The following is a 26,262-nucleotide window of genomic DNA, read 5'->3' on the forward strand; positions in this document are numbered from 1 at the left end:
CCAGCCTATGTTTTCCAACGTGTTGTCCAGAGTGTTGTCTGCCCTGCTGAAACACGTAAGGAGATACATCATTTTCCCTGAGGTTGAGGATTTGCCTACAGTGAAAGGTGACTTCTATGCCCTTGGACATATCCCCAACGTCATAGGTGCTATTGATGGGACACATGTAGCTCTGGTCCCCCCCCACAGGAGTGAACAGGTGTACAGGAACCGGAAGAGTTATCATTCGATGAATGTCCAGATGGTCTGTTTGGCAGACCAGTACATCTCGCAGGTAAATGCTATGTTCCCTGGCTCAGTGCATGACGCCTACATCCTGCGGAATAGCAGCATCCCTGATATGATGGGTCAACTCCAGAGGCACTGTGTATGGCTATTGGGGGACTCTGGTTACCCCAACCTGTCCTGGCTATTGACCCCAGTGAGGAATCCCAGGACCAGGGCAGAGGAACACTACAATGAGGCTCATGGGCGGACTAGGAGGGTGATAGAACGCACCTTCGGCCTCCTGAAGGCCAGGTTCAGGTGCCTCCATATGACAGGTGGATCCCTATTCTACTCACCGAAGAAGGTGTGCGACATCATCATCGCCTGCTCCATGCTTCATAATTTGGCTTTGCGACGCCAGGTGCCTTTTCTGCAGGAGGATGATCCCGATGACGGTGTTGTAGCAGCTGTGGAGCCTGTGGAGCCTGTGGACAGTGATGAGGATGAAGCTGATGAAGAAGACAATGACAACAGGGAGTCAGTCATACAGCAATATTTCCAGTGACACACAGGTGAGAACATTTTCATTTTTAGCATTACATTAACTTTCACACATCTACCTCTATCCTGTTTTTCGATTGAAATCACTATTTGGAAACTGAGTTGTACCCTTCCATTACAGTTTCACAGGTGTGGTTACCTACATGTCAACTGCTTGCATCCTTCAAGGGCTTGTGATGTGTGACATAGGTATGTTAGCTTTACAATGTTACACCCATTATGGCACTGTCATTGATTATACATTTTTACTAAATCACAGACTGACTCCAGATTGTTTTGTGTTTCAAGGGTGTTTATTTAAGTGCTCAGAAATGGGAGGGAGTTGTAAAATGAGGATCGGTGATGGCGGAGGAATGTCCATGGCAGAGTCCAGTCTATTAGTCTCACAGGTGCACTGCCCATCTGGGCATAGGAAGTGGAGCTGGGGCAGTTTAAGTATGGACAGGGTAACAAAGTGGGACAGTAGGAGGACAATCAGGGTGGTCTCATTTCCTGGTGGGTGTCTTGCCATCTTGCTCTGTCCTGTTCCTGGATCTCAGGGCCCCCTTGCGTGGTGGTTGTCCATCTGCAGGGGGTGGGGTGCTGGTGTGTTGGTCCTGTGGCAGGGCGTCCTGTCCACTAGCGCCGGCGGAGGTGGTGGGCAGTTCATCATCCTGGCTAGTGTCAGGGGCCCCTTGGAGTGCCACGGTGTCCCTCAAGGTCTGCTGTATGTCCTTCAGCACCCCTACGATGGTGCCCAGGGCGGAGCTGATGGTCCTGCGCTCCTCCCTGAACCCCAAATACAGTTCATCCAGCAGGCGCAGAGTCTCCTGCAACTTGTCCAGGACCGTCGCCATCGTCTCCTGGGAGTGGTGGTATGCTCCCATGATGGAGGAGAGGGCCTCGTGGAGAGTGGGTTCCCTTTGCCTGTCCGCCCCCTGTCACACAGCAGCCCTCCCAGTTCCTGTGTCTCCGTCCCCTGGACCGTGTGCCCACTACCACTGCCCCCAGGTCCCTGTTGTTGGGGTGGTGGGTTACCCTGGGTGCCCTGTAGTGGTGGACACACCGCTGATTGACCTGTCCTGGGTAGGGAGGTTTGGGCCCGCTGGGTGGGTGCTGTGCTGGTGTTACCAGAGGGTGGAAGGTCGGTGTTGGGCTGTGCCTGTTCAAGGGGAACCGACTGTCCAAGGGCCCACGATGGTCCGGGCTGGTCATCAGGATCCAGTAGGGCAGAGCTGCTCTCGTCACTGTGGGTCTCTACTGGGGGTGGAGTGGTGTTGTCTGGACCCTCTGGTGTGGTGACGGTCCTTCGGGTTCCTGCAGGGGCATAAGAGCTAGATTATTGCACGTGTGTGTGTAATGGTGTGCAATGGGTGGGTGTTTGTGTACCCCAGTGCAAGCATTCCTGTGTGTGGGGTTGTGTGGTGATGGTTGGGGGGGTGTACTGGGTATGTGCAGTGGGCATGCTTTAGTGAGGGGTGTCCATGCTTAGTTGTGTCATGCAGGGCTTGGTGTTAGGATGGGTGGTTGGTGTCATGGGTACATTAGTGAGGAGTTTTAGTGATAGGGGAGGGGGTGAGGGAGGGGTGTGTGATAGCATGCAGGTAGGGTGAGGGATGTGATAGTTAAGATTAGACTTACCAGTGTCCCATCCTCCACCGACTCCTGTGAGGCCCTCAGGATGCAAGTTGGTCAAGACTTGCTCCTTCCATGTTGTTAGTTGTGGGGGAGGAGGTGGGGGTCCGCCGCCAGTCCGCTGTACCGCGATGTTGTGTCTGGAGACCGTTGAACGCACCTTCCTCCGTAGGTCGTTCCACCTCTTCCTGATGTCCTCCCTATTTCTTGGGTGCTGTCCCACGTCGTTGACCCTGTCCACTATTCTGCGCCATAACTCCATCTTCCTGGCTATTGATGTGTGCTGTACCTGTGAGCCAAATAGCTGTGGCTTTACCCGGACGATTTCCTCCACCATGACCCTGAGCTCCTCCTCGGAGAAGCGGGGGTGTCTTTGGCGTGCCATGGGGTGGTGTGGGTGATGTGTGGGGTGGTGTATGTGGTGATGGTTGTGGTGAGTTTAGTGGTGTGTGGTGTTTTGTGCGTGGATGTTGTGTGGGTGATGGTGTTTTGTGCCTCTGTGTAGTGGGATTGTCTATTCTGTGCCCTCTCTCTGTCGCCTTTGTCTATAATTTTTGGTGTGTGGGAGTGGTGTGTGTATGTGTATCAGGTGTGTGTATTGGTAATTGCCCAATGTGGCGGTGTTTTGGAGATGTGTGTGTATTTTGAGCGCGGCGGTGTGTACCGCCAATTGAATACCGCGGTTGAAAGACCGCTGCGTGGATTCGTGGGTCGTAATAGCATGGGCGTGTTTCTGTTGGCGTGGAGGTGGAGGATTTGTTTCTGGCAGTTTATCACTGACCTTTGGTGTGGCGCTCGTGTGTGGGTGTCTGAATTTCGGCGGATTCCAAGATGTGTGTCATAATAGCTGTGGCGGAATGCCGCGGCGGCGGCGGTGTGTTGGCGGTCTTCTGCACGGCGGTAAGCACCTTTTACCGCCAATGTTGTAATGAGCCCCATAGTGTTTTAGTTTTCTAATAACTTTGGCGCTGCTTGACAAATCATCATGGAATTATTCAAAATCAAAAGTTCATCCTCCTGTTACAACTCTGTCGTCCCATTTCTAGGGGGCACTGTAAGGGGACTGTTGGAAGCCTGGGAATCACCTTAAACACTTATCTAGAGTACCTTGCGGACTCCTATTTGTTTCTCTTTTCACCATGGTATACTTGTGTAGTACTACATTTGCTTCCTGGAACTGCAACTCCCATAATGCACAGCCTGGTAGTCAGGAAAGCCTGGATTCTGTTTCCTATTGTTTTCTATGGGAGAAGTCCAGTTGCTCCTTTTCACTGGATCCTCTCCTCCAGGACCTGCAAGTGTCTGAAACTACACACACCTGAGACCTCTCCTGTGCAGCCCAGCTTGGAACTGCTTATAAGCAGCCATTTCCTCAAGATCCCCGTCGTGCATTGGAGTTTGATTCCTTTGTGTTACAGACCCTTTGTCGGATGATGTTCTAGTTTTGTTCCTGTTCTGTTCCAGCTTGATCATGTTTCCAGTTTCTCTGCCCTGCTCCTGATTGTTTCAGCCAGAGTCTGCTCCCTATCTCTTAGCCTTGTACCTGTTTGTTTCTTCCAGAGCCTGCTCCCTGTTTCTCTGCCCTGCTCCTGCCTTGTTTCAGCCTGAACCTGCTCTCTGTTTCCCAGTCCTGTTTACTACTCATTCCTACTCCCTGTATTCCAGTCCTGTCCTTGCCTGTTCCAGCCAGAGCCTGCTCTCAGTTTCCCAGTCCTATCTCTGTTTGTTCTAGCCAGACGTTTGCACCCTGTTTTCAAGTCCTAGTCCTGCCTTTACTTCAGCCTGAGCCTGTTCCCAGTTCTTGCCTCTGCCTCTTTGTTTGTTCCCTTCTTTTTCCATTTCTTCTTGGTTCTTTGTGTCTGGTAAGTGTTCTATCAGTCTTCACCAGTGTATAAATGTCCTCCTTTGTACTGGGGTTGGCCCCTGGTTTCCAGGAGGCAATTCCAGCCCCCATCCTTGTCTAGTGTTATACGTTGTCTTTCGTGCCTAACAGTGACAGTGTGCTATTGCTGTTTTCTCAGGAATCGCCACTGTGTTTCCAGCTGGACCCACAAGAGCGTGTCCTGTGTATGTAAGTACTATCCTTGTCTGTGCTCTAGGGTCCAGAGACAGAATCACTTCTGCTGCCTCCTTTCTATGGGGATGGCAGGGTGACTATCTGTAAGAGCAAACTGCACAGAGGCATTGAGATTCCCTGTCACTGTGGGATGTTCTGCGCCTTACTCTGTGTACAACCCCAGCGTGTTTGTCCACTAGTAATCCGTTTCCTATTTGTTCACACAAGGGTTGCTCTGCTTTTACTTTCCTGTTTCCTGTGCCTGTCCATAGCTGTCCTTTCTGTGTATGCCTTTAGCTGCACTTCTGCCCCAGTACACTACCTCTTTAGGATATTCGGTGACCACAAGGGGTGTCCCAACCAGAGTCCTGATCAGACCCGCCCGAAACCGTGACACCTCCTAGGCTCCTTCATGGAAAGTTTTATGAAGATCTTTCAAGTCAAGACAATGGGCGGGTTCCAACAACATTGATTTCTCATGTTTCTTCCCTTAGGAAATCTTGCTGTACAGTACAGGAAAAATAGCTGAATAGAATATCTGAACAGTTATATTTATAAGAGACCCATAGTAATGACCAAACCCTTCATCAGCACCTGATGTCACCACAGCCAGCCCGCCGGCTACAAGTTCTCCAGGAAAGATAGAATTCTTAATCTTGGAGACAGAATCATAGCCACCCCCAAGAACACTATCTGCTGCACCAACTACACAGACACATCATCCTCCTACATCGAATGACAGGTGCTAGTTCAATTTCCACGTCAATGCCAACTTCACCTTCAGCAGCACTCTCATCTACAGACCACTATGTCCACATACAAACTTCCCCAATACCATCACAGACTTTGTAGCATCACTCACCGTTAATGCTAGCAATTACATCCTACCCAGATACCTCAACTACTGTCTGGAAGATAACGCACACTCCAACTCAAAAGCACTCGACTAATACCTTGGAAACTTGGGCCTCACTTAGTGAGAAAAGGGTCCTACACACGTTGACAGACACTCCCTAAAACCTATTTTAATGACTTTCACCAACATCAGAGTCCCACTAGTCTCCTAGACTGATCACTGTCTTGTCTTCAGCATTACCATCCCTGTCTAGCACATACACATCACCACGAGCCCAGCCCCTTGAAATTGAAACAGCCTCACCAACAAGGATTGGATCAACACTCTCAACACCCACCAATGTGAGCACAGCAACAGCCTCCTCAAAGTCATCAAGAATTTAAACAATCAGATCACCTTCTGTGCAAACTCTCTGACCCTACTCAAGCACAGCATTACAACAACATCTAGACCCCAGGCCAGTTGGTATATGGAAGAACTTTAATGAAATGCCACTGAAAACAACTGGAGCTCAAATGGAGAATGAGTCAGGACAACACAGACAGTAGCTTGTTCAAATCTGCCCTGAAATACTACCATTAAATGACCCAGACCATCAGGCGCACTGCTCTAATGACGCTATCGATGCCAGCGTAAAAAAAGCCAAGACATCATTGCCATTTTGAAGGATTTCACCTTGTATAGATTGCCTTCAGATTGATCACCCTATTCAGGACCAGCATAAATATTTATCAATTTTTGAGCAAAAAATTCACCACCATTTATTCTAACTTCAACCCGCAACCAGATACAGTAGACCTTCCCAAATGCCTCCCGGTCTTAGCCAAACAACCAATCCTATCATCATACCAGAAAAAACTGCCACCACTAAGAAGTCAGTCCACTCAGGAGCCCCATCGAACCCCTGCATCCATGACACCTATTCCAGAGGACTACATCCCATCCACACCCATTCTGAATCCCTCTACCTCATTGTGACTATCTAAAATGTTTGGAAATATGAAGCTGTCCTCCTGTCTTCCTAGGGTTGGGGTTAGAAGACTGACCCATGGGATGTAATGGGCCAAATCACTTTGTTGGACATAATGGTACTGCCTGCGAAATTAAGGTTAGGTGCTGCACAAATGGGGTCCACAGATGAGGAGAAGGGTTCCCCCTGGGTCAGTTCAGTAGTTCAGAAGATTATAATCATTGAGGTTCAAATGAGTTTTGAGAGGCAAAGAACTGACAAGTGCACCTGCATAAAGGACCATTGTCCATGTTCTGTCCCCTAAGAAGGGAAGTCTATCAAAGTATTGGCTTTCGGCTGGGGGTGGGTAGTGTTGGAAATGGCACTTTCTGCACGGTCACCCTCTAACGGTTTGCCTTCCTCCTCCCACTTTTGCTGGAGTTTTGCTTTTATTGGCCTTAGGACTCTGTGAACATTACCACTGCCAACCAGTGCTGAAGTGCTTGTGATCTCCCCCTAAAACATTGTTTTATTAGTTGATACCCACGTGGCATATTTAATTGATTTTTAAGACCCTTGTAGAAAGGTATACCATATACCCAGGACCTGTAAATTAAATGTTAGCAGTGGACATGCAGCACTTTCTTGTGCCAACCACCTGAGTAGCACTCCCAGGCCTCCTCCAGGCCCGCCAGTGCAGCCTAAATGCAGTGTCACACTGCCATGCCAACTTGACATTTATAACATGTAGCTGAGCCTTAAACTCCCCTTTTATTACATTTATGTCACCCCTAAGGTAGGCCCTAGGGTCCTGTGTAATTAAAAGGTAGTACTTTTGAGCTCCCAGATTAATTTTACACTAGTGTGAGGCCTACCCCTCCCATCAGGTAACATTGGGGATTTGTTATTACACTTAATAAGCTGTAATTCCTAAATGAGAGGAGGTAGATATATCATGTTTGATGCCTATGGAATGATAAAGACCATCTTTAATGGTAAAGTCTGATTTATTATTACAATTTTGGAAATGCCACACTTAGAAATTTGGCATTTTCCTTCCCTTAACCCTTTTTGCCAGTAGCCTGTCCTAGGTCACATCACTTGGGGTAGGTGACAGACTTTGTGAATTCCTCCCAGACAGTCACGCAGTAGTAGGATTAGCTGAGCCTCAATGGGCCATTAACAGGCTTGATGGGGGGAGGAGCTAAGCACAGCCCCACTTGCACCTGAACAGGCTGTGTCCTGTCTCCTCACAATAGGCTTAATGCCCCTGTATTGTCAGTGCTACCAGTGTGGAGCCAGGGCAGGGGAGGCGAAAAACTCCCAGAATTTCAAAGTAATTTCTCCCACATTCTAGGAGCAGAGTGACAGGGTATAAAAATAGGGCTCTCAGACTCACTCTTCAGTTTACTACTGGACCTGAGGAAGCACTCTCAGAGGACTTCCTGCTGCTGTGACTTTCTGTGCTTTCTGCCAGACTGCTTCTGTACCTGGAAGGACTGCTGTGCCCCTGGAGCCAGCCTTGAACCCTCAGAGGCCAGCCCTGCAGTTGAGTCCTGCATCTACACCTGCACCCAGGATTACCAGACTGGCTCCAAGGAATAGTTTACTGGCTTCCAGTTCAGAGCTACAGGGACATAACAGGCTCCCAGCCTGAGTGGGTCCCTCTTGACCCTGTTGAATGCAGAATTGAGGTCCATAAAGGCAACATGTAAGGATTCCTGCTGACTATGGTATATTTATTAAGGATTAAGTAACAATTTGAGCACTGATTGACTGTCTCTAGGCCAGATCTAAAACCATACTGAATGTCAGAAAGCACCTGATTCGTTGAATCCCACATAGTCTATCTATTCAAAATTATGCCCCCCAAGACCTTAAAGGTATAATCAAACAGGGACATTGACCTATCAAAACATGGATCAGCCTAATATCATGCTGCAGGGATGTATGTGTTGTATGGTTGGTAAATGGAATGGTCTATTCTTGTTCAGACGGTTAGTGAAGTTCTGTGGAATGGTACGACTGATAGTGTAGCCTATGGTGGCATTGCATTGTAGGTGATAGTGAAATCTGGTGTTAGTATATATCTGGCTAGTGCTGTCTGATATGATGTAATGAGCCCTTCTAGTGCAGTGAAAGCATACATCTACATTTGAGCAGCAGTTGAAATAAAGTTAAATATTTATCCATAGTCTGTGTACATCTTTTTTTTAGGTGCCCATCTCTGTGTGCAGTCCCAGGTGCCCCACTGGTTTCAGGAAAGCTATCATACCCGGAAAGCCCATCTGTTGTTTCCAGTGTGTCCCCTGTCTACTAGGAGATATTGCTAACCAAAGTGGTAAGGGAACCTGCAAAAAGGGAGACTTAAGGTATGGTATTCTGCAGGTCAAGAATAAAAAACTAATTTTTGTCTTCTGCGTTTTATGTTTCAGATTCTGTTGAATGCCTTAAATATCCTTGGGATCAGTGGTCCAATGAGAAACGGGACAGATGCATCCCAAAGATCATAGAGTTTCTATCCTACACAGAACCATTTGGGTCCACTTTGGCAGCAACAAGCATTTTGTCATCAGTGATCCCCGCTGTCATTCTGGGGCTGTTTATTACATACAGGAAAACACCTATTATACGAGCAAGTAATTACAACCTGAGCTACCTCCTGCTCATGTCTCTCACACTGTGCTTTCTCTGTTCATTGGCGTTTGTTGGTTTTCCAACACCTGTGAAATGTCTCCTGCGTCAGACATCCTTTGGAATCACATTTGCTCTTTGTGTCTCTTGCATCTTGGCCAGGACTATCATGGTGGTCATTGCCTTTAATGCCACCAAACCAAACAGTAAATTAAGAAGATGGACTGGACCTAAATTGTCTTTCACAGTGATTATTGTCTGTACACTTTTTCAAATTCTTTTGTGTGCCTCTTGGTTGATTCAATCCCCTCCTTTCTCAGAAAATAACACTAACTCTCAGCCTGGAATAATCATAGTGGAATGTAATGAAGGGTCTCCCATTGCTTTCTGGTGTATGCTGGGATACCTTTGGCTTCTAGCCACCATAAGTTTCATAGTGGCCTTCCTAGCCAGAAAGCTGCCGGACAACTTCAATGAGGCTAAATTTATCACCTTCAGCATGCTCGCCTTCCTCAGCGTTTGGCTCTCATTTATTCCTGCATACCTCAGTACTAAGGGAAAGTTCATCGTAGCCATGGAGATTTTTGCCATCTTGTCTTCCAGTTCTTCATTGGTTGTCTGCATATTTGTTCCCAAAATTTATATTATCTTGTTCAGACCAGAAATGAACACAAAGGACTATCTTATGGGAAGGGGAGCAGGACAGAGGAAGAAGGTTAAAGGAATGTAATCCCTGTTTATGCATGTATTGCTTGTACTGTTTATTCTGAAGGACACACATGTAAATGCACTTGTTTCTAGGATGAGTTATAAATAAACTATATGACATTATTTCATGTGTCGAAATCCTGGGAGGAGGCAGTGGAACTATAGATGTAGAACTGAAAGTGGGAATTTGGCAGAGTTCTGTATAAGCGTTGTACACTTAGCCATTTTTTCTTCTTTTATAATAATCCTTTAGAATTTATACGGTGCCTTTGTTCATACTCGAGTGTCTGTTTAGATAACCACATTGGCTCTTCGGTGAAAATTCTAATGCCATATCTTTTTCACATCACGGCAATAGCTTCACTGTGTTCTTTCCCCGGTGTATGTGCAAATTGTAATTGTACTTGTATTTATACAGCGGCTACTAACCCTGACAAGGCATTGAAATGCTTTTTGGCGAGTAGCATGCTACTCTGGAACCCAAAAAGGATTAGTGGTTGATTAGTATAGGAAAATATGAGTTAATTTGAGCAGCAGACATGCACGTCTGTTAGTTGGATTTGATAGGATAATAAAGGAATATAAGAGGGAAGAGTCTAGAAAGTGTTATTTGGGAGATCATAGTAGTAAGATGACGTTTGGGATGAGTAAAAGGAGAGATGGAGGAGGGAAGAGACTCCAGAAATGGATTAGGGATATCATAGTAGTAAAATCAGGTTTGGGATGAGTCAAAAGATGGATATATGAGGGGCGAATTAAGAAAGGATTGTTTGGGAGATCATAATAGTAAAATGAGATTTGTGGTCATCCAAGGAGGGATAGTGGAGGAAAGATTCTATAAATGGTTATTTTAGAGATCATAGTAGTACAATGAGGTTTGGGATGAGTCAGAGAGTGGAGTTGGAGGATATATTGAGAGAGGTATAGGGTGAGACATAGAGTAGTGCATTGGAGAGAGTCAAAGATTTGTGTTTTTTTTCTTCTACAGTAGGAATAAAGTAATAAATATATAGATACATGAGTATATAGAGAGGATATACATGTCTAAGGAAGATAATATATTGAGATTTAAAATTGTATTGTAAAAAATCAGACTATCAAGTGTTGCTGTACTTGAAACTGATTTATTTGTGTATTTGTACACCTATTGACCTATTTTTTATTTTAATTTTATATTTTTCTGAACATTTCAATGGTGAAGCACTTATAGTTAAAACAGTTATGTAATATTTACATATTATGATAGATAAATAAAACAGACCCATAAGCATCTATTCCAAAACGTACATATATACGTGTTAAGCATAGAAATGTATATATATATATATATATATATATATACACACATATTTGTTATGCATACCTGAAGAATGTATTTAGATTTTAAAATAGTTCTTGTACATATTTGTACAAGGACATGCACATTTATGGTTACATACATATAATACAATTATAAATGTTTATATACACAGGGATATACTGTACTTTAGTGTTTGAGTGTGGTGGTTATGTAAGAAGTAGCCAACTCTTGAATATCCTTCTGAAGATGAGATAGTTATCTGCAGATCTTATGTTTGGGGGCATTGAATTCCATAGTGTGGCTATTTGAACATAGAAATGTACCATCTATGTTTTTCTACTTGTATGTTGGGATTTTGATGGGGGTGCCAATCTGGAGCATAGGTTCCTTTTTTGCATGTATTTGGTGATTTTATTCCTGATAAAAGTGGTCCTGTTCCATTGAATTACAAACCAGCTTGAAGGGGGATCTTCTGGCAACCAATAACCAATGTAGGGCCCTCAAGACAGGGAAGATATGGGATTGTGGCTTTACATATAGGAGTAGTCTGGCTGCAGTGTTCTGAATCCATTGTAGTCGTCTCATAATTGATAAAGATGGTCCGTGGTAGAGGCCATTGGTGTAATCAAATTTAGTCAGTTCAAGATAGATAGTAGCCTGGACCTTGTGTGGAAATCCCAGGTAGGGGAAGATGCCTCATAGAGTTTTCATTGTAATGAAACTTGATCTTGCTAATTTGTCCATTTCTGCATTCATTGATAACTTGGAGTCCATGGTAATTCCAAGGTTTCTTACTTCCTTAGATTCTTTAGCAGGTGGTCTCAGATCATCAGGGCAGGCGCAGCATGGGTCACATTTTTTCTTTTCGCCACATGTGAGTATTTCAGGTTTGGAAGTATTCAATTTGAGATGGCTCTGAGGCAAGTAAAGATTTGTGACTTTCCAATGTCTATGGGGCTTTCGGTTTAAGGAGGATTTGTGTGTCATCTTCATAGTTATAGTAAGTGTGCTGAAATGTATTAGTTTTTGTTGGTAATGACTTCATGTAGATGTTGAAAAGCATGGGTGAGATGACAAAGCCTTGAGGGACCCCTGCTTTTGTGAAGTACGATTTGGAAGAGAAAAGTGGAGTATAGATGGCATTTGTTCTGTTTTGGTAGTAGGATGTGATCCAGCCCAGACCTTTCCCTTCTCTGATGGCTTTATAGAGTCTTTGTATTAAAGTGTCAAGGTCAACTGTATGGAAGGCAGCCAAGAGGTTCAAGAGAAGTAGTGCAGGAACCCCATTGCGGTCTACTGTGTTTTCAAGGTCATTCCAGATGGCAATGAGGGCAGATTCGGTGCCTCTCTGTGGGTGGAATCCTGTTTGGTAGCTTGAAAGTATGGAATTATCTTCAATAAATTGTGACATCTGGGTGAATGCTGCTCTATCTTTGTACATAGTTGGAGCCAGATCTGATGCCTGCCATTCGCAATCCATATGGCATTCCTCCCATCGTTCAAGTATTGTCACTGCTACACTTCCAGGCGACAGGGTCCTTTCAGAATACTGTTGCCTTAACAGCAGGTATGTGTCAGCCCATGTTCAGTCTGGTGTTGAAGGAACTACTGTGTGCATTTTTGCAATACCTGGACTGCTACATCAGGTTTCCCCAACAAGCGGATTTGGCCTATGTGAAGGCAGACCTTTATGAGATGGGACACATTCCTCATGTAGTAGGAGCCGTTGATGGCACCCATGTAGCCCTTGTCTCTCCCAGTGCTCATGAACAGATGTACAGGAACAGGAAGACCTACCACTCAATCAACGTACCGGTGGTGTGTCTGGCAGACTAGTACATCTTACAAGTAACAGCCAAGTTTGCAGGATCTGTGCATGATTTCTCCATCATGCCGAACAGCAGTGTCCCACATCTGATAGGAAGACTACAAACAGAGAGGGCCTGGCTATTAGGTAAGTTGGCATTGTAGTGTGTGTCTGTCTGTTATGTCTCCTGTCATCACAACACAGCCAGTCGCAGGACCTAATTGTGAGTTGTTCTACCATTGTGTGCACAGGTGACTCAGGCTATCCAAACCGACCTTGGCTGTTGACACCAGTGAGGTACTCAGCCTCACCAGGGGAACTCCAATACAATGAGGCCCACGGGAGGACAAGGCATGTAATTGAGCGAACATTTGGGCTCCTGAAGGCAAGATTCAGGTACCTGGACCAATCTGGAGAAGCCCTCCTCTACTCGCCCCACAAGGTATGCCAAATAATCGTTACCTGCTGCATGCTCCACAATCTAGCTCTGAGACGTCAGATACCTTTGATAGCAGATGAGGGGGAGGCAGATGGATCAGGTGGCTGGAAATACTGAGTTAGAAAGTTATAAAGAGCCAGAGGAAGAAGGAGCAGGTGACTCTAGGGCAGATCTCATAACACAGTACTTCCACTGACATACAGGTATGTGAAGTGGACCTTTTGATGTGTTGAATGTGCACAACTAAAAGTAGATGGCTGCCATTACACCTCCTGACTTGAATCATCAGTGAGAGTGTCATGAGCTCCAATGCCTATGTGTGAGTTGTGGACGCAGACTGATAGATTGTAAAGTGTACAATCCAAAATGGTCTGCTATATCATGTATTGTTACATCTGATCCTCACATACAACTCTGTAATGGACTACTCTGTATTGAGGTATGTTTTATTGCATTCTCCTATCCTCTTTTCCTTCCACTCACTGTAATTGCTAAATCATGTTAGGCTCTGCAATCTAGTCTTGAGGTATTCATTGTCAGTAGTCGATGATATTTGCTGACATACATGAGACGTGTACCTGACAGATAGCTTGTAAAACAGATATTGTTACAGTGGGATGGTACCTTGTTTGTACTTCTTTTATACAAGTGGGGTTGTGACTGCTTAGTCTTTTCCTATTACCAGTGTGGTAGGGGGATGCAAAATGGGATAATACGTGTCAGTTGTGGCCCATGTGCGATGATTGGATCATGACCTCTGGGTTATCAATGGGTGGGGCACTTTGTGATGACCGTGGGAGATATCTGTGTTTGTATTGTGATGTTGCTGTCAAAGGTGCAGGTAACTGTTTACTGACAAAGGTGTGTGACAATCCTACAGGTATGGAACCTATGTTAGTGTATTGGTAAAATACTGGGTTCCTCAGTGATGTTCTCTGTGTGTTCCATGGGATATGTGATCATGTAGCTACAGTATGGGTATGTGAGGGGCCTGTATCTGGTGATATTTGGGCCAGTCTGGGAACACTTGCTTAGTAGGTAGTGTACCATGGCCATGACTCCCATTACTTGTATATGTGCATTGTGATGGTACTCTCAGTCATGCCCAATTTGCAGATTGGAATACTGACCATCCTATTGTGATGCCATGAATTTCAACCTCTCTGACATCTGTCCTGTGAAAATTCTGTTGTCATGTGTCTCCTGATGATGCTCCAGCTGGATGTCTGGGTAGATGTCCACGTTTGTGGCGGTTCTTCAGCTGCAGAGAGAGTGGTGCCTAAGGCATGCAGGGCCTCCATTTCACCTAGCTGCCGCATATGTAGATGTGGCAGGTGTTACATTGCTAGTTTAAGGGGACTGATGGTGTGTATAGAAAACAATCAGGGTGGTGGTAATGTCCCTCAGCACCCTGCAATGGAAGCCATGGGGGCCTTTTGTGCCTGCCACTGCTACATGACTTCCTGGTAGTATTCCCACTGCAGCCTTTGATTTTCTTCCAACATGGTGATTATTTGGCCCATCTTGTCCTGGGAATTTTGGTATGCTATCAACACACCTGCCGAGGGGGAGATAGGAAAATATCTTGCCCTACCTCCCAAAATATCAACCACTTTTACAAAAGGGACAAGAAAAATAGTGGAGCTGGACGATGGTGGCTGATTGTCCTGTTCACATGAGCCACTGTGCTGCGTTTTGGACCACATCCCCAGAAGGACATCTGTAAGGGCTTCATTGAAGGGTAACATCGTCTCTGATGTACCAACCCCTGGCTGAAGCACCTCCGTCAGGATATTAGTCCTGACTGGCACTGTAGGCAAGTCTAGGTCCAAGATCTCAGCTGCCCTACGCACCACCATAGCATAAGATGCCCCCTCCTCCATAGCCACAGAAGGAGGTGAGAGCATGCCAGCATCTGGAGAAGTATCCAGTTCAATGGCTTACCCTAGATCCTCTACCAGTCCTGTTCATGTGCCAATCCATATTCTAAAGGGTCCTCAGACTCCTCCCATTCCTCACCTGTGCCTGGCTGTTCAAAATAAGCCTCAGGCATTTATCTGGGCCTAATCGGCACCTTCGAAGTCGGAATCAGCGTTGTACAATGTCGTTCCGGCTCCGGATCATCCCGAATGAGGATGGGGCTACCACCACCAGTGGCCACTTGTGGTGCAGGGAGTGTATCGACATCTGGCCCGGCGCCGGAGGAGGTCGACTGTGAGGACTCGGCGCCGGTCTGGATCCGCTATCGGATCCTGGGGTCCCCTATGGCACTGAGGCCGAAGCTGCCGGCGTCAAACCCGATAGAGCCCCCGCTGGGTCTGAAGACCCACCAGAGAGTGCAGCCTGCTCAGAAACGAGCGCATAGCCCCGTGAAATTCCTTAATTTGAGCGCTGGTCGCTCTGGTCCCCGGAAAGGGGAGAAGATGCAGAGTCAGACCTGATGGCCGCTCTGTGGAGCCATGCTCAGAACGTCGACGTTCCCTCGATGCCTTGTTGGCTGACGGGTGTGGCAAAGTCTGTGCCTCTTACCTCAATGCCCCAATGACCACGAATGCGAGGAAGATGACTCGGGGCTCCTGGAGCGGTGCTGCGACTTCCTTCTTCAGCGGGACCGTGATCTCCTCTGAATCACGCCGGCCAAAGACGGCTGCCAGGCCGCTAGAAGTTTGAGAGATCTCTCTCTCAAGGACTTCGGAGCCATGGTCCGACAGTCGCAGCATGACTTCTCGTCGTAGTCCTTCACGAGGCACCAGAGACAACCTTGGTGTGGATCAGTGACCGACATGGTGCGATGACATGCACCACATGGTTTGAATCTAGTCTTCCACAAAGTCATCGCACAGACAATTGAAAAAGTCTTTGACAAAAACGTCAAAAAAAAGGGTAGCTCTATCCAGACCTGCGCCGAAGGAAAAGAACTGACGTACACGCACCGGGGTGGTGCCTCTATAGAAGACCGTAACATCACAGACGGCTCCAAAGACGCTGACGCCGCCACACGGAGCCGGACTACGCACGCGGATCCGAACAATGCCACCTGAGGGCATGCACAGGGTACTGCTCAGCAGAAAAATTTTGGATTCGAAGCTGACGCCAGGGAGTTCTAGGGGAAGGAATCTGCAGCTAGAAGTCTCTATCAGATACCCAACCCTACTTAAATGGGCTACTACTAGATCATGAACACAGCATAGTTGTTTGAAAACTGCCCTCACCCACTATTTGTGGCATGCTTCATCATTGGGCATCTGCTAACACATTCCTATGTGTACCCACATTGGAATAGAACAGTAGGGGCAGGGAACACAAAACAATACACAACACACCAAAAAAAAACAGGGATCTAGACACACAGATATGTATTAAAACTATCTCATGGTTGTCCACTTCACTTTTTTATTAAGGGACCCCCATGAACAGGGTTAAAAATAGATATCTGGTGGTGATATTTAGTGCACAACTTCCCGTTCACCCCATCCTTTGTTCTCCAGTCAACATGTTTTGGCCGTTTCCATTGCTCATAAGGGTCAGTCGGCCTTTATCAGGACCTTTCGATCCCCGTTTCTTATTATCCCCTACCGTCATTAATCAGGACTTCTATCAATATGCATATCCGGGTACACTTGACCCTTGTTCGTACACACACTCTGGATTATCTACAATGAAAAGGTTAGGGAAACAAACATGACACACATACAGTCATTTTTCTTGGATGAGAATTCCTCAGATCCATTTCCTCTTTCTCCCATCAGTCATACATATTTAAAGGCCGATGCGTACATTGGCTCCCCTGTGACTCAGTGTTGTCTCCTTCACATGTTAAAAAATATTGTTGTGAGACATCCCATCACCCGGCAGTGATTCCACCCAAGCCATAAATCTCATCATCATGTCTCGCACTTACCGAGATTTCATTAAATCACTGTTAAACTGGAGCCCAATGGCAGCACCTCCCTGTAGTCAAACACTAGGTAAAACAAATAGTATGTTCAAATACAGAGCTCTTCGTGTAGCAGAATATGTTAAAATAGCGTTCCTTCACAGGCTGTAATCACGTGTTCTCACCTCCTTTATCAGGGGTTCTATAGTCATTGCATGGTCAAATGCGTGCGCTTTATTAAGTTCAGCAGTGCTCTTAATAATCCCTCTTTCCTCTCTCCCTTTGAAACACTCAACCCGTTTACTCCTCACTTCGTCAGGGAACCAGTGCCTTCTCTCATGCCATCTCTGGCTCTGTGTAGGACACTGAGCAGAGTCCTACCTTCAGCTGATTTTCCTCCTGTTCCAGATCATGACATTCCCTTTATGTGATCTGTGTTGTACAACGTGATTCCCTCGTCCTTCACACGATGTCCCCATTTGGCTGCCATCTTAAACGTATATTCCCAAATCGTATTTCGTCCACATAGGGCGGCATATTTAGGAATGAGTCCAGTCGCTGGGGAGCATGTGCCAAGTCTCCCTGGCATAGTGTGGTGGAATAATCTCTGAAGGCGTTGTTAATGCCCACCTAGGAGGCAGCTATTGTTCCATCAGCTAGCTTGATCGCTCCTATCCAAGTGTGCTGCCGGTCCTCACGGGCAGTCTGCCCAAGCGGTCACCTTCTGTATGGAGTCGGGTTCGGTAGTATTGATAATCAGCTCGGCCTAGGCATAGGTCTGCCTCCTTGTATAGTTTCTGCATGTCTCGAAGGCACTTGGGTGGCACCACACTGTTTGTGGTTTCTATTTCCAGTGTTCGCATGGCCTTTTCCAATGTAGTGACTTCCCTACACGATGAATGACAGATCCCGCATGTGGCTGAGAGGCAGTGGCCCCTCACTACTATTTTGTGAGCGTCCCATTCCGTGGCTCGCAGAGCAGCAGAGCCAGTATTTTGCCTCATATAATGTATAATGCAACTGGCCAGTTTCTCCCTGAATGGGACATCTAAAAGTGCTTCACTTTGAAGACGCCACGTTGGTATGATGGAGTGCGATTTACCCCATTGTATAGTGAGCAACAGTGGGGAGTGGTCAGAGATTGTGCGTGCGAGGTATCCCGAGTGTAATATTGTGTGGCTTGATGTGGAGGATCCCCATATTAAATCTATCCTGGTGTGAAGAGCATGTACTGGGGAATAGAAAGAGTATTCCCTTTGTGTTCTGTGTCCGATGCTTCACATATCATGTACCCCATTATCTTTAGTCCAGGCTACCAGGCAGTTAGGGGCCTTCCTGCTCACCGCACAACTCATGGGGGAAACGAGCGGTCAAATTTCACATTAGGAACACAATTGAAAACATCTCCCCATAGGCAAGGAGCTAAAGGGTCACAAAGAAGAGCGGAGTGAGGGTATTAAAAAATTCCCCCTAGGCACAATTGGGTGTATAGACCCCCACAATCACCGGCAGCCTGCCATCCAGCAGGCCCTCCAGCACGAAATATTGACCCCCTGTGTCCACCCTTCGTGATTGCTGAGCATATGATACCCCGGTGTGATCCATAACATGACTCCCCTGGCAGATGCAGAAAAGGAGGTGCCATATCTTTGTCCTTGCCATTGTTTCCTTATTTTCTGCAGTTCACTGTGCAAAAAGTGTGTTTCCTATAAATAGCAATATGTACGTTTTGGCATTTGAGGAATGAGTAAATTCGGTATCTCTTAGCTGCTGTGGCCATGCCGCGCACATTCCATGTTACAATATTATAGCGCTCTGCGGTATTCGCATTATATGTACTCATGATATAAGTGAACCTGCAGCGTTTTATTATGGTGCGTTTCCGTCTATGGGGCTATTTGTCTCCGCCACTTTGTAGTCTGCATGTAGCATCATTATAATTACCTGTGTTGCAACCCTTATAAGCATGCCCTATGTTATCCCCCGTCCCTGCAACATGTGTATGGGTGTGTTATATAGTGCAGTGAGTAGGTGTGTCGTGTGTGGATGTGTGTCAGGTGTGGGGTATTGAAACTATCCAATGTAGTGTGGTGTTCTGACTGATGTGTGTTCTGACCATGGCGATTCACACCGCCAATGGTTTTTCACCATGGAAGAACTGCTGTGGTGATTTGTAGTTCGTAATCTGGTGGGTGGATTTTTGTGGGGCTGGCAGTGCTGGTGGTGGGACCGCCTCTTTCCCACCTTCCAGTGTTCTGGCGGTTTCGGATTTTTGGCTGAATTTTGGCGGTCTGCAAAGTGTGTCTCTTAATATGGCAGTTGGGTTACTACTAACATGATGGTCTTTAGGCGGCCACTACCATGGCAGTCTTCACAAAAGACTGCCAAACTCGTAATGAGGCCCATAGTGTTCATCGTGCAATTAAAACTGTGGGGAGAAAACGAGGTCCATCATGCTTCAAGACCTCGGATCAATGCACTTGTGTCTGCACATTTTCAAAAAAGTATTGTATTGAAATATTAATGGAAAATCTGCTATTCAGTAGGATATTTGTTTTAAATATATAAATGTGTTTAGTAATAGGATGTTGCCATGCCCAATCCGCATAATTTGATAGCGCTTTAGATAACATCATATGTCGAAATATGCTGAAATTCACTGTTTAAGATGGCCGCCAGATCAGTAATGTTTCTTATTAGGCGTTTTTGACTTTTGTTTGTGTCATTGTAAGGAAGTACTAAAAGCAATGGTCAGTTTCTATGCTTTTCAAAAAAAGTATTGTATTGGAATGTTCATTGAAAAAGCATTATTCAGTAGGATATTTATTGTAAATATATAACTTTGTTTCTTGATAGAATATTGTGATGTCCAATTCAGAACATTTTGGTTGCCCTTTACACAATATTATATGTTGAAATATGTCGAACTCACTGTTTAGGATGGCCTCCATCTCAGTAATACTCTTTACCGGCCTTCTCTTGTCCTTTGTGCCATTGTAAGGAAGTATAAAAAAGAATGGTCAGTTTCTATGCTTTACCATGAACAGAGTTACGGCTGAAATGCATTGGTGAGGACCGTTCTTGCTACAATAAATGTTGTACAGCATTCACCAGGAGTGTCCGTGGAATTTCTTTACTTAAGGAGTTTGCGATTTGAAAATAGATAGATAGATACACACATATATATATTTTTAAAATGCATTTAATATAATTCAAACTATATCATTTTAATAATTGTGTTACACTATATATATATATATATATATATATATATATATATATATATACATGTATATAAACCCACACACACATATATATATGTGTTTATACAACGTATATACCACAATATTTAATATGTATTACTTTAAGCTATGTATTTATTATACAACACAAATTGTGCATGTTTTCGGGCTACATTGGCGCAATATATTTTATTTCTGTTTTTTTGTACTTAGCCTGATAAGTATGGGGACACGATCTTTTGGGAAATGATATTTTTTACAAAATATTTATGTTAAACGATACTGTGTACTTCAACGTTGTGTGATCCCTTCGTATTGCAGTTGTTCTACTTGATGTTAACCTTTCACACTTATGCTATGGCCTGAACTGTTATGACCACTCGAGGTAGTGGAGTTGAGACAACATTCATATCTCTCAGGCATGGTCATAATGTTTATTCCTGTCGAATGCCAGGAATGTGGTGAAGCTGAATGAGTCAAACATGTGAATGTATAAATTATACCAATGCTGGAGAGGTTTAGTTACTCGTAAGCAACCTGTTTCATTTCTGCGTGTTTTATGTCTGTAACACGAACTTAGAACTTAGTTTAATGAGAAGTAATACAACTATCTCCATATGGCAATGAGGCCAAGATTGAAAATTCATCACTTAATTAAGAGGCCATTTATAGTTTGATGGAATGGGAGTTCTGGTATAAATAGCTGGAACGTCTGCTCCCCAAAACACGGGCTCCTGCCCCATTTAGAGGCAGGAGCAATGCTAACTGTACACCTGTGGAGCATCTGCCAGCTCTGCTGGTGTATGATCAAAGGCACCTCTGGTCCACAGCCGACTGTGCATCATACGGCCTGGCATTTTTTATGGCGATCCTCCTGATGCAGGTTTTCCCTGCTTCGGCCTGCAATGCAAAGAAGATGCACTTTTGGCAAAGAGATGTTGAGGATTTCTAAATGTGATGGGAGACTGGAAATCTGCTGAGCGAGTGGATGTGAAAGGCTGCCTTCAACAGTTCCCTAGACACATTTTAAGCAAATGTTAGATATGGTGCTTAACCTCAACATGCATGTTTAGCTCTTCACGTTATTTATTTCTTAGTTTGATTTCATTTAAGTTATTTATTTTTTTATTTATAGTTAACACAACATTTTTGGTCTGTTTTTCCAAACAAAGGTACCTGGAAAATCCCAGAATTTATAGCATCACCTTCTTGTTTACTGAAAAGTTAAGTGAAGTTAACTGATTCAAACAAAATACGTTAAATAGTAGTTAACACAAGGAAGAAATTAAAATAAGTAAATGTTTCACAGTTTTGGGGAAATCAAAATATTGTTCAAGTGGAAAAAATAAATAATCCATATATTAGTCTGCTCCATATTTCTAGTAGGATATTTTAAACCTTCTTAGTTCAAATTGTTCCCACACCCCTCAGTTGCTGGCAGGATATCAGGATATTTTAACATTTTGGGGAAAATATTTGAAAAGCCTTGTGAATCAAAATTTGAAGTGTGTTTTACTCCTGAAAAATCATGCGTAGGGTACAGCTAGTCATGGAGTAGCACACAAAAATACTCTCAATTAATACTTTGTGAATCAGCCCTCAAAATCTAAGTGTATGTCATAGAAAAAACTTTGTGAATCAGTCCATTACAGTTTATGCATGTTAAATCACAAAGGGTAAAGGTGTATTGAAATGTGAACCCTTCACAAGAAAAGAAACAACCAACACACAACTAAAATGACAACATTGTTTTAGATTTCGGTCTGTCTTGCACCGCGCCCCATAAGATAATCTTTTGTGTTCATCTCTGATCTAAAAATTATGATGTAGCATTTGGGAAAAAATATGCAGCAAACCAAGGAAGAACTGGAAGACAAGATGGCAAAAATCTCCATGGCCACCATGTACTTGCCCTTGGTGCTGATGTAGGCAGGAATAAATGATACCCAGACACTGAGGAATGCCAGCATGCTGAAGGTGATAAACTTAGCTTCATTGAAGCTGTCAGGCAGTTTTCTAGCTAGGAAGGCCACTATGAAACAGATGACAGCCAGACATCCAAGATATCCCAACATGCACCAGAATGCAATCATAGAGCCCTCCTTACATTCCACTATGATTATTCCAGGGTGAGAATTTGTGTTTTTTTCTGAGAAAGGCGGAGATAGACTCAACCAAGTGATACACAGAAGAACCTGAATGAGTGTACAGACACCAATCACTGTGTAGGACAATTTGTGTCCCGTCCATCTTCTTAATTTACTATTGGGTTTGGTGGCATTAAAGGCGATGACCACCATGATGGTTTTGGCTAAGATGCATGAAACACAAAGAGCAAAAGTGATGCCAAAAGCAGCCTGGCATATGAGGCATTTTCCTTGTGTTGGATAGCCAATAAATGCCAATGAGCATAGAAAGCACAAGATGAGAGACAGAAGCAGCAGGTAGCTGAGATGAGAATTACTCGCTTTGACAATGGGTGTGTTTCTGTAGTAAATGAAGAGTCCCATAATGAGACTGGGTATCACCGATGACAAAATGCTGATTGCTGCCAAGATAACTCCAAAGGTTTCAGAGTAAGAAAGAAACTCTGTCCTCTTTGAGATGCATTTGTCCCGATTCTTGTTGGACCACTGATCCCAGGGGCATACAAAGCATTCAATAGAATCTGAAGGTAAAAATAAAGAGATTTACATAAGAGCTTTTTTCTTACAACTGTCATATCGTGTTTTAAACCACTGCTTTGTTTGTCTGCTTACCACTTCGGTTAGATATTTCCCCTGGAGCACAGGGAACACACTGGAAGCAACAAATGGGCTTTCCTGATATGATAGCTTTTCTGAATCCAGTGTGGCATTTGGGACTGCACACTGATGTAGGTAACTAGAGGAAACAAAGTTAAATTGAGATCATAGGTTACAAATAAAAACCATGTTTAAATGACTGCTAACTCAGAAATCCTCTTGAAAACACATGTGGGAGATACTAAGAAGTTATGAAAGTTATAATAGGGAATGTAACAGAACATGAGTAATATCAATTACTATTTCTTATTCTCTTTTGTTGACAGTAAAGTATACATTGGAAGCAATGTAATCACTGGGGCCTTGTTGCTGGTGGATACAGTATCTCAGTGGCATTTCAGTGAAGCATACAACTATACTCAATTGCTGTGGCATGTTAAGATTGCTATTGAAAGTGATTATCCCTAGACATCAGCATTGCATTTTTAAATTGGATACTCATTGCAGTAATTCTAGGAAATACATTTTATCAAAATATTACTTATTACTTTTGAAGTTCAAAATCACAAAGAGAGATACGTACCATAACAAAAACTTTTTTTTTCATTGCTAGATTCATACAAAGAGGAACAAACACAACTGACTAATGACACACCTAATAATAGCATTGGAGTAATGGCAAAAGTTAACTGCTCTATCTTGGCTTTTCCAGGATTATAATTTTATATTTTTAGGACAGGCAAGATAGGTTTGAGGAATGACTTCCCACTGGACTTTTGTTGGCATACAGATTGTTTGTTAACGAATAGTATAGACCTCCCTGAAATATATGGTATAAATGTATCTTTTAAATATTTCACAACATTGTCACCTACAGCTTTGTGAACGAGAACCAGTGTTATAAATTTGGCCAAGCTACTGCCAGCTGCTGCTGTTTCTTTATATACCGCAATATGTGGTTACATTTTAGAATATCAAACAGAGATCTTATTACCAAATTTTATAGGCCCTATAGTTTTTTATAATAGGCTTTGGATGTTTCAGCCGGCATGGAGTTCCAGTAATCCTCTTAAACAATCATGGTTCTTGCCATTGTAGCTGTATCTGTCCCAGAGAGAAGACAGACAGTTTTTTTTCCCAGAATCTTCTTATGATAATGTAGCTGTCGATGAACATTTTTGAGTTTAGTATGACTTAGAAGGTTTTGCACTTGCTATTAATAACAATATCACAGTTGCCAGCTTTAAACTATGTCTATTGAGGTTTGTTTGCTTTAAGACATTGATGGAATACCAAATTAACAGAACCAATGGGCTTGATTTAGAACTTGGTAGATGGGTTGCTCTTTCGCAATGGTGACGGATATCCCTCCGCCCGAAATCTAAATCCTATCGGGCATAATGGGATTTAAATTTCAGCTGACAGGATAACCCTCACCGTTGTGACGGAGTAACCCGTCCTTTGAGTTCTAAATCAGGATTAAGGTCTTAGATGCAGCAAGACTTAACCTCTTATAATATCCAGCTCTTTAATAAATCAATTCCTCAGTGACCCTGCTTGAATATATAAGTGGAAACGTGAAATCAAATTTGCTGTGGTTAACATAACTCTGGAATTCCACAGCAAGGTTTAGGAAGAGCTGGCAAAGAGGTTGCACATATACAATAAAAAGTGATGGGATATGCACGATCCTTGTGGAACCGCATGTTCAATAATCACCGTTTCGCACATACTTGACCCACCAACACTCTGGCTGCCTTTGTGCTGAGAAAAACTCAAGTCACTTGGTGGCTATCTGACAGTCTTCGGACTATTCAGTACAGTAGTTTGAGTATCAAATGCTGCTAACACATTCAGAAACATGAATAAGTCATGCTTGTAGTATCAAAGATGGTATTTTGCAGGCTCAGTAATGCTGTCTCAGTGTCATTGGAGCTAATTGCTTTTCACCTAGTATGTTATTGGCTTCCTAAAAGGTCTGAAGTTGAGGCACCTATATTTAGTCCATGATTTCTTTTTAGGATCAAACCTTTTGGTGATATTTAATTATTAACAAGGGTGCTCATGAACGCTGTTTGAAGTGCTTTTGTAATGTGGCCTGTCTTTAATGAGCAGTTTACAATGCTAACAAGCATTTGCAATGCAATGGTTCTTGCATTTGCTCGAGTTGAAGCTATTAGCATTGTAAACTCCTAACCGGACTTTTCTTGCCACATAAATTGAAAATGAAAAGTAATACAGTATCACATAAGCAAGACAATTCAAAGTGCCACAGCATCAGCGTGAAGCAGCACACAAAACGAAAAAGAAGTTCGCTCGTAGTCAAATCTATCGGCAAGAGTGCAATTAACCATGTACCAGGGGCGATGTCCAAGGTAGTAACTAAACCGCCCAAAGGAGGGACAAATTAAAGCAGTTACCAAAGAAAAAACTGATTTTTGAAAGGCAAGCCCATGAAGGAGTGATAGTAATGGGCGTGCGGTGGGTGTGGTTAAAAGCCCAGACACATAACAGCACGTCGGAAAAGCTAAAAATACTTGACATAGCAATAGTAGATTAAACAACATTTGAGCCACAGTTAAAAATATAAAAATAATAATTCCTAAACTATTGCAAATTATTATTACAAGTCACATTACCATCCTCAAACTAGGTTGTCAGATTACCCCATATAGACCCAAATATTACCAAAGCCTTCCTGTTCTTAGTTTGATAGGTCACTGCTCTCTAGTCATTGCAGCCATAAAACTTGGCCCACCGCTATCAAACACCTGTGAGGTCAGGGCCTATCCAGTTTTCAAAACATATAGCCACACTTTAATAATGAGCAAATGTTTATACCCCCACACTGCCTGGAGATCAGATCATATGTACTAGGCCTAATTGCACAAGTCAAAAATCTGTAGCACACATTGTTTAACATATTTGTTCTTATTTAGAGCTTTACGGAAAGGGTACTCCATCACAATGATGACTGAGTACCCTTTCCGCTAAACTGAAGGGATCCCCTCCGGATTTACAGAATACAGGCTGGCAGACCTTGAGTATATCAATGACAGAGACTACTCTGTCACAGTCTCAAACATACTCCTCCAAAGGCATGACAGAGTAAGGGCTGTCTGCAGTTTGGCGATTTCACCATCCACCTGTTAAAGTGTGTGGTCCAATGGTCACTTTCCTAAACCTGGAGGTATAAGTCAGTGAAATTTAAAAATGACTGCCACAACATGGGAGGCAAATCCTGCTTTGGAATTTTGTTTTTGAAAAT

At 44.0% G+C, this 26,262-nt stretch overlaps 2 protein-coding genes across 2 annotated transcripts in view; one reads left to right on the forward strand and one right to left on the reverse strand.

Moving 5' to 3' along the window:
* LOC138267251 (extracellular calcium-sensing receptor-like) overlaps positions 1-9,607 on the forward strand; it is a 60,120-nt gene extending 50,513 nt beyond the window's left edge. The window contains exons 5-6 of the mRNA XM_069216107.1: positions 8,461-8,584; positions 8,679-9,607. Of these exons, the coding sequence (XP_069072208.1) occupies positions 8,461-8,584; positions 8,679-9,607 (1,053 nt within the window). The remainder of the gene's footprint in view (positions 1-8,460; positions 8,585-8,678) is intronic.
* A 12,394-nt stretch (positions 9,608-22,001) lies between these two features.
* Positions 22,002-26,262, reverse strand: part of LOC138267252 (extracellular calcium-sensing receptor-like) — a 134,435-nt gene continuing 130,174 nt past the window's right edge. Inside the window, exons 5-6 of the mRNA XM_069216109.1 lie at positions 23,010-23,133; positions 22,002-22,918 (exon numbers count right to left, since the gene is read on the reverse strand). Of these exons, the coding sequence (XP_069072210.1) occupies positions 22,002-22,918; positions 23,010-23,133 (1,041 nt within the window). The remainder of the gene's footprint in view (positions 22,919-23,009; positions 23,134-26,262) is intronic.

This window comes from Pleurodeles waltl, chromosome 12 (assembly GCF_031143425.1).
Source record: "Pleurodeles waltl isolate 20211129_DDA chromosome 12, aPleWal1.hap1.20221129, whole genome shotgun sequence".
NCBI classification, from domain to species: domain Eukaryota; kingdom Metazoa; phylum Chordata; class Amphibia; order Caudata; family Salamandridae; genus Pleurodeles; species Pleurodeles waltl.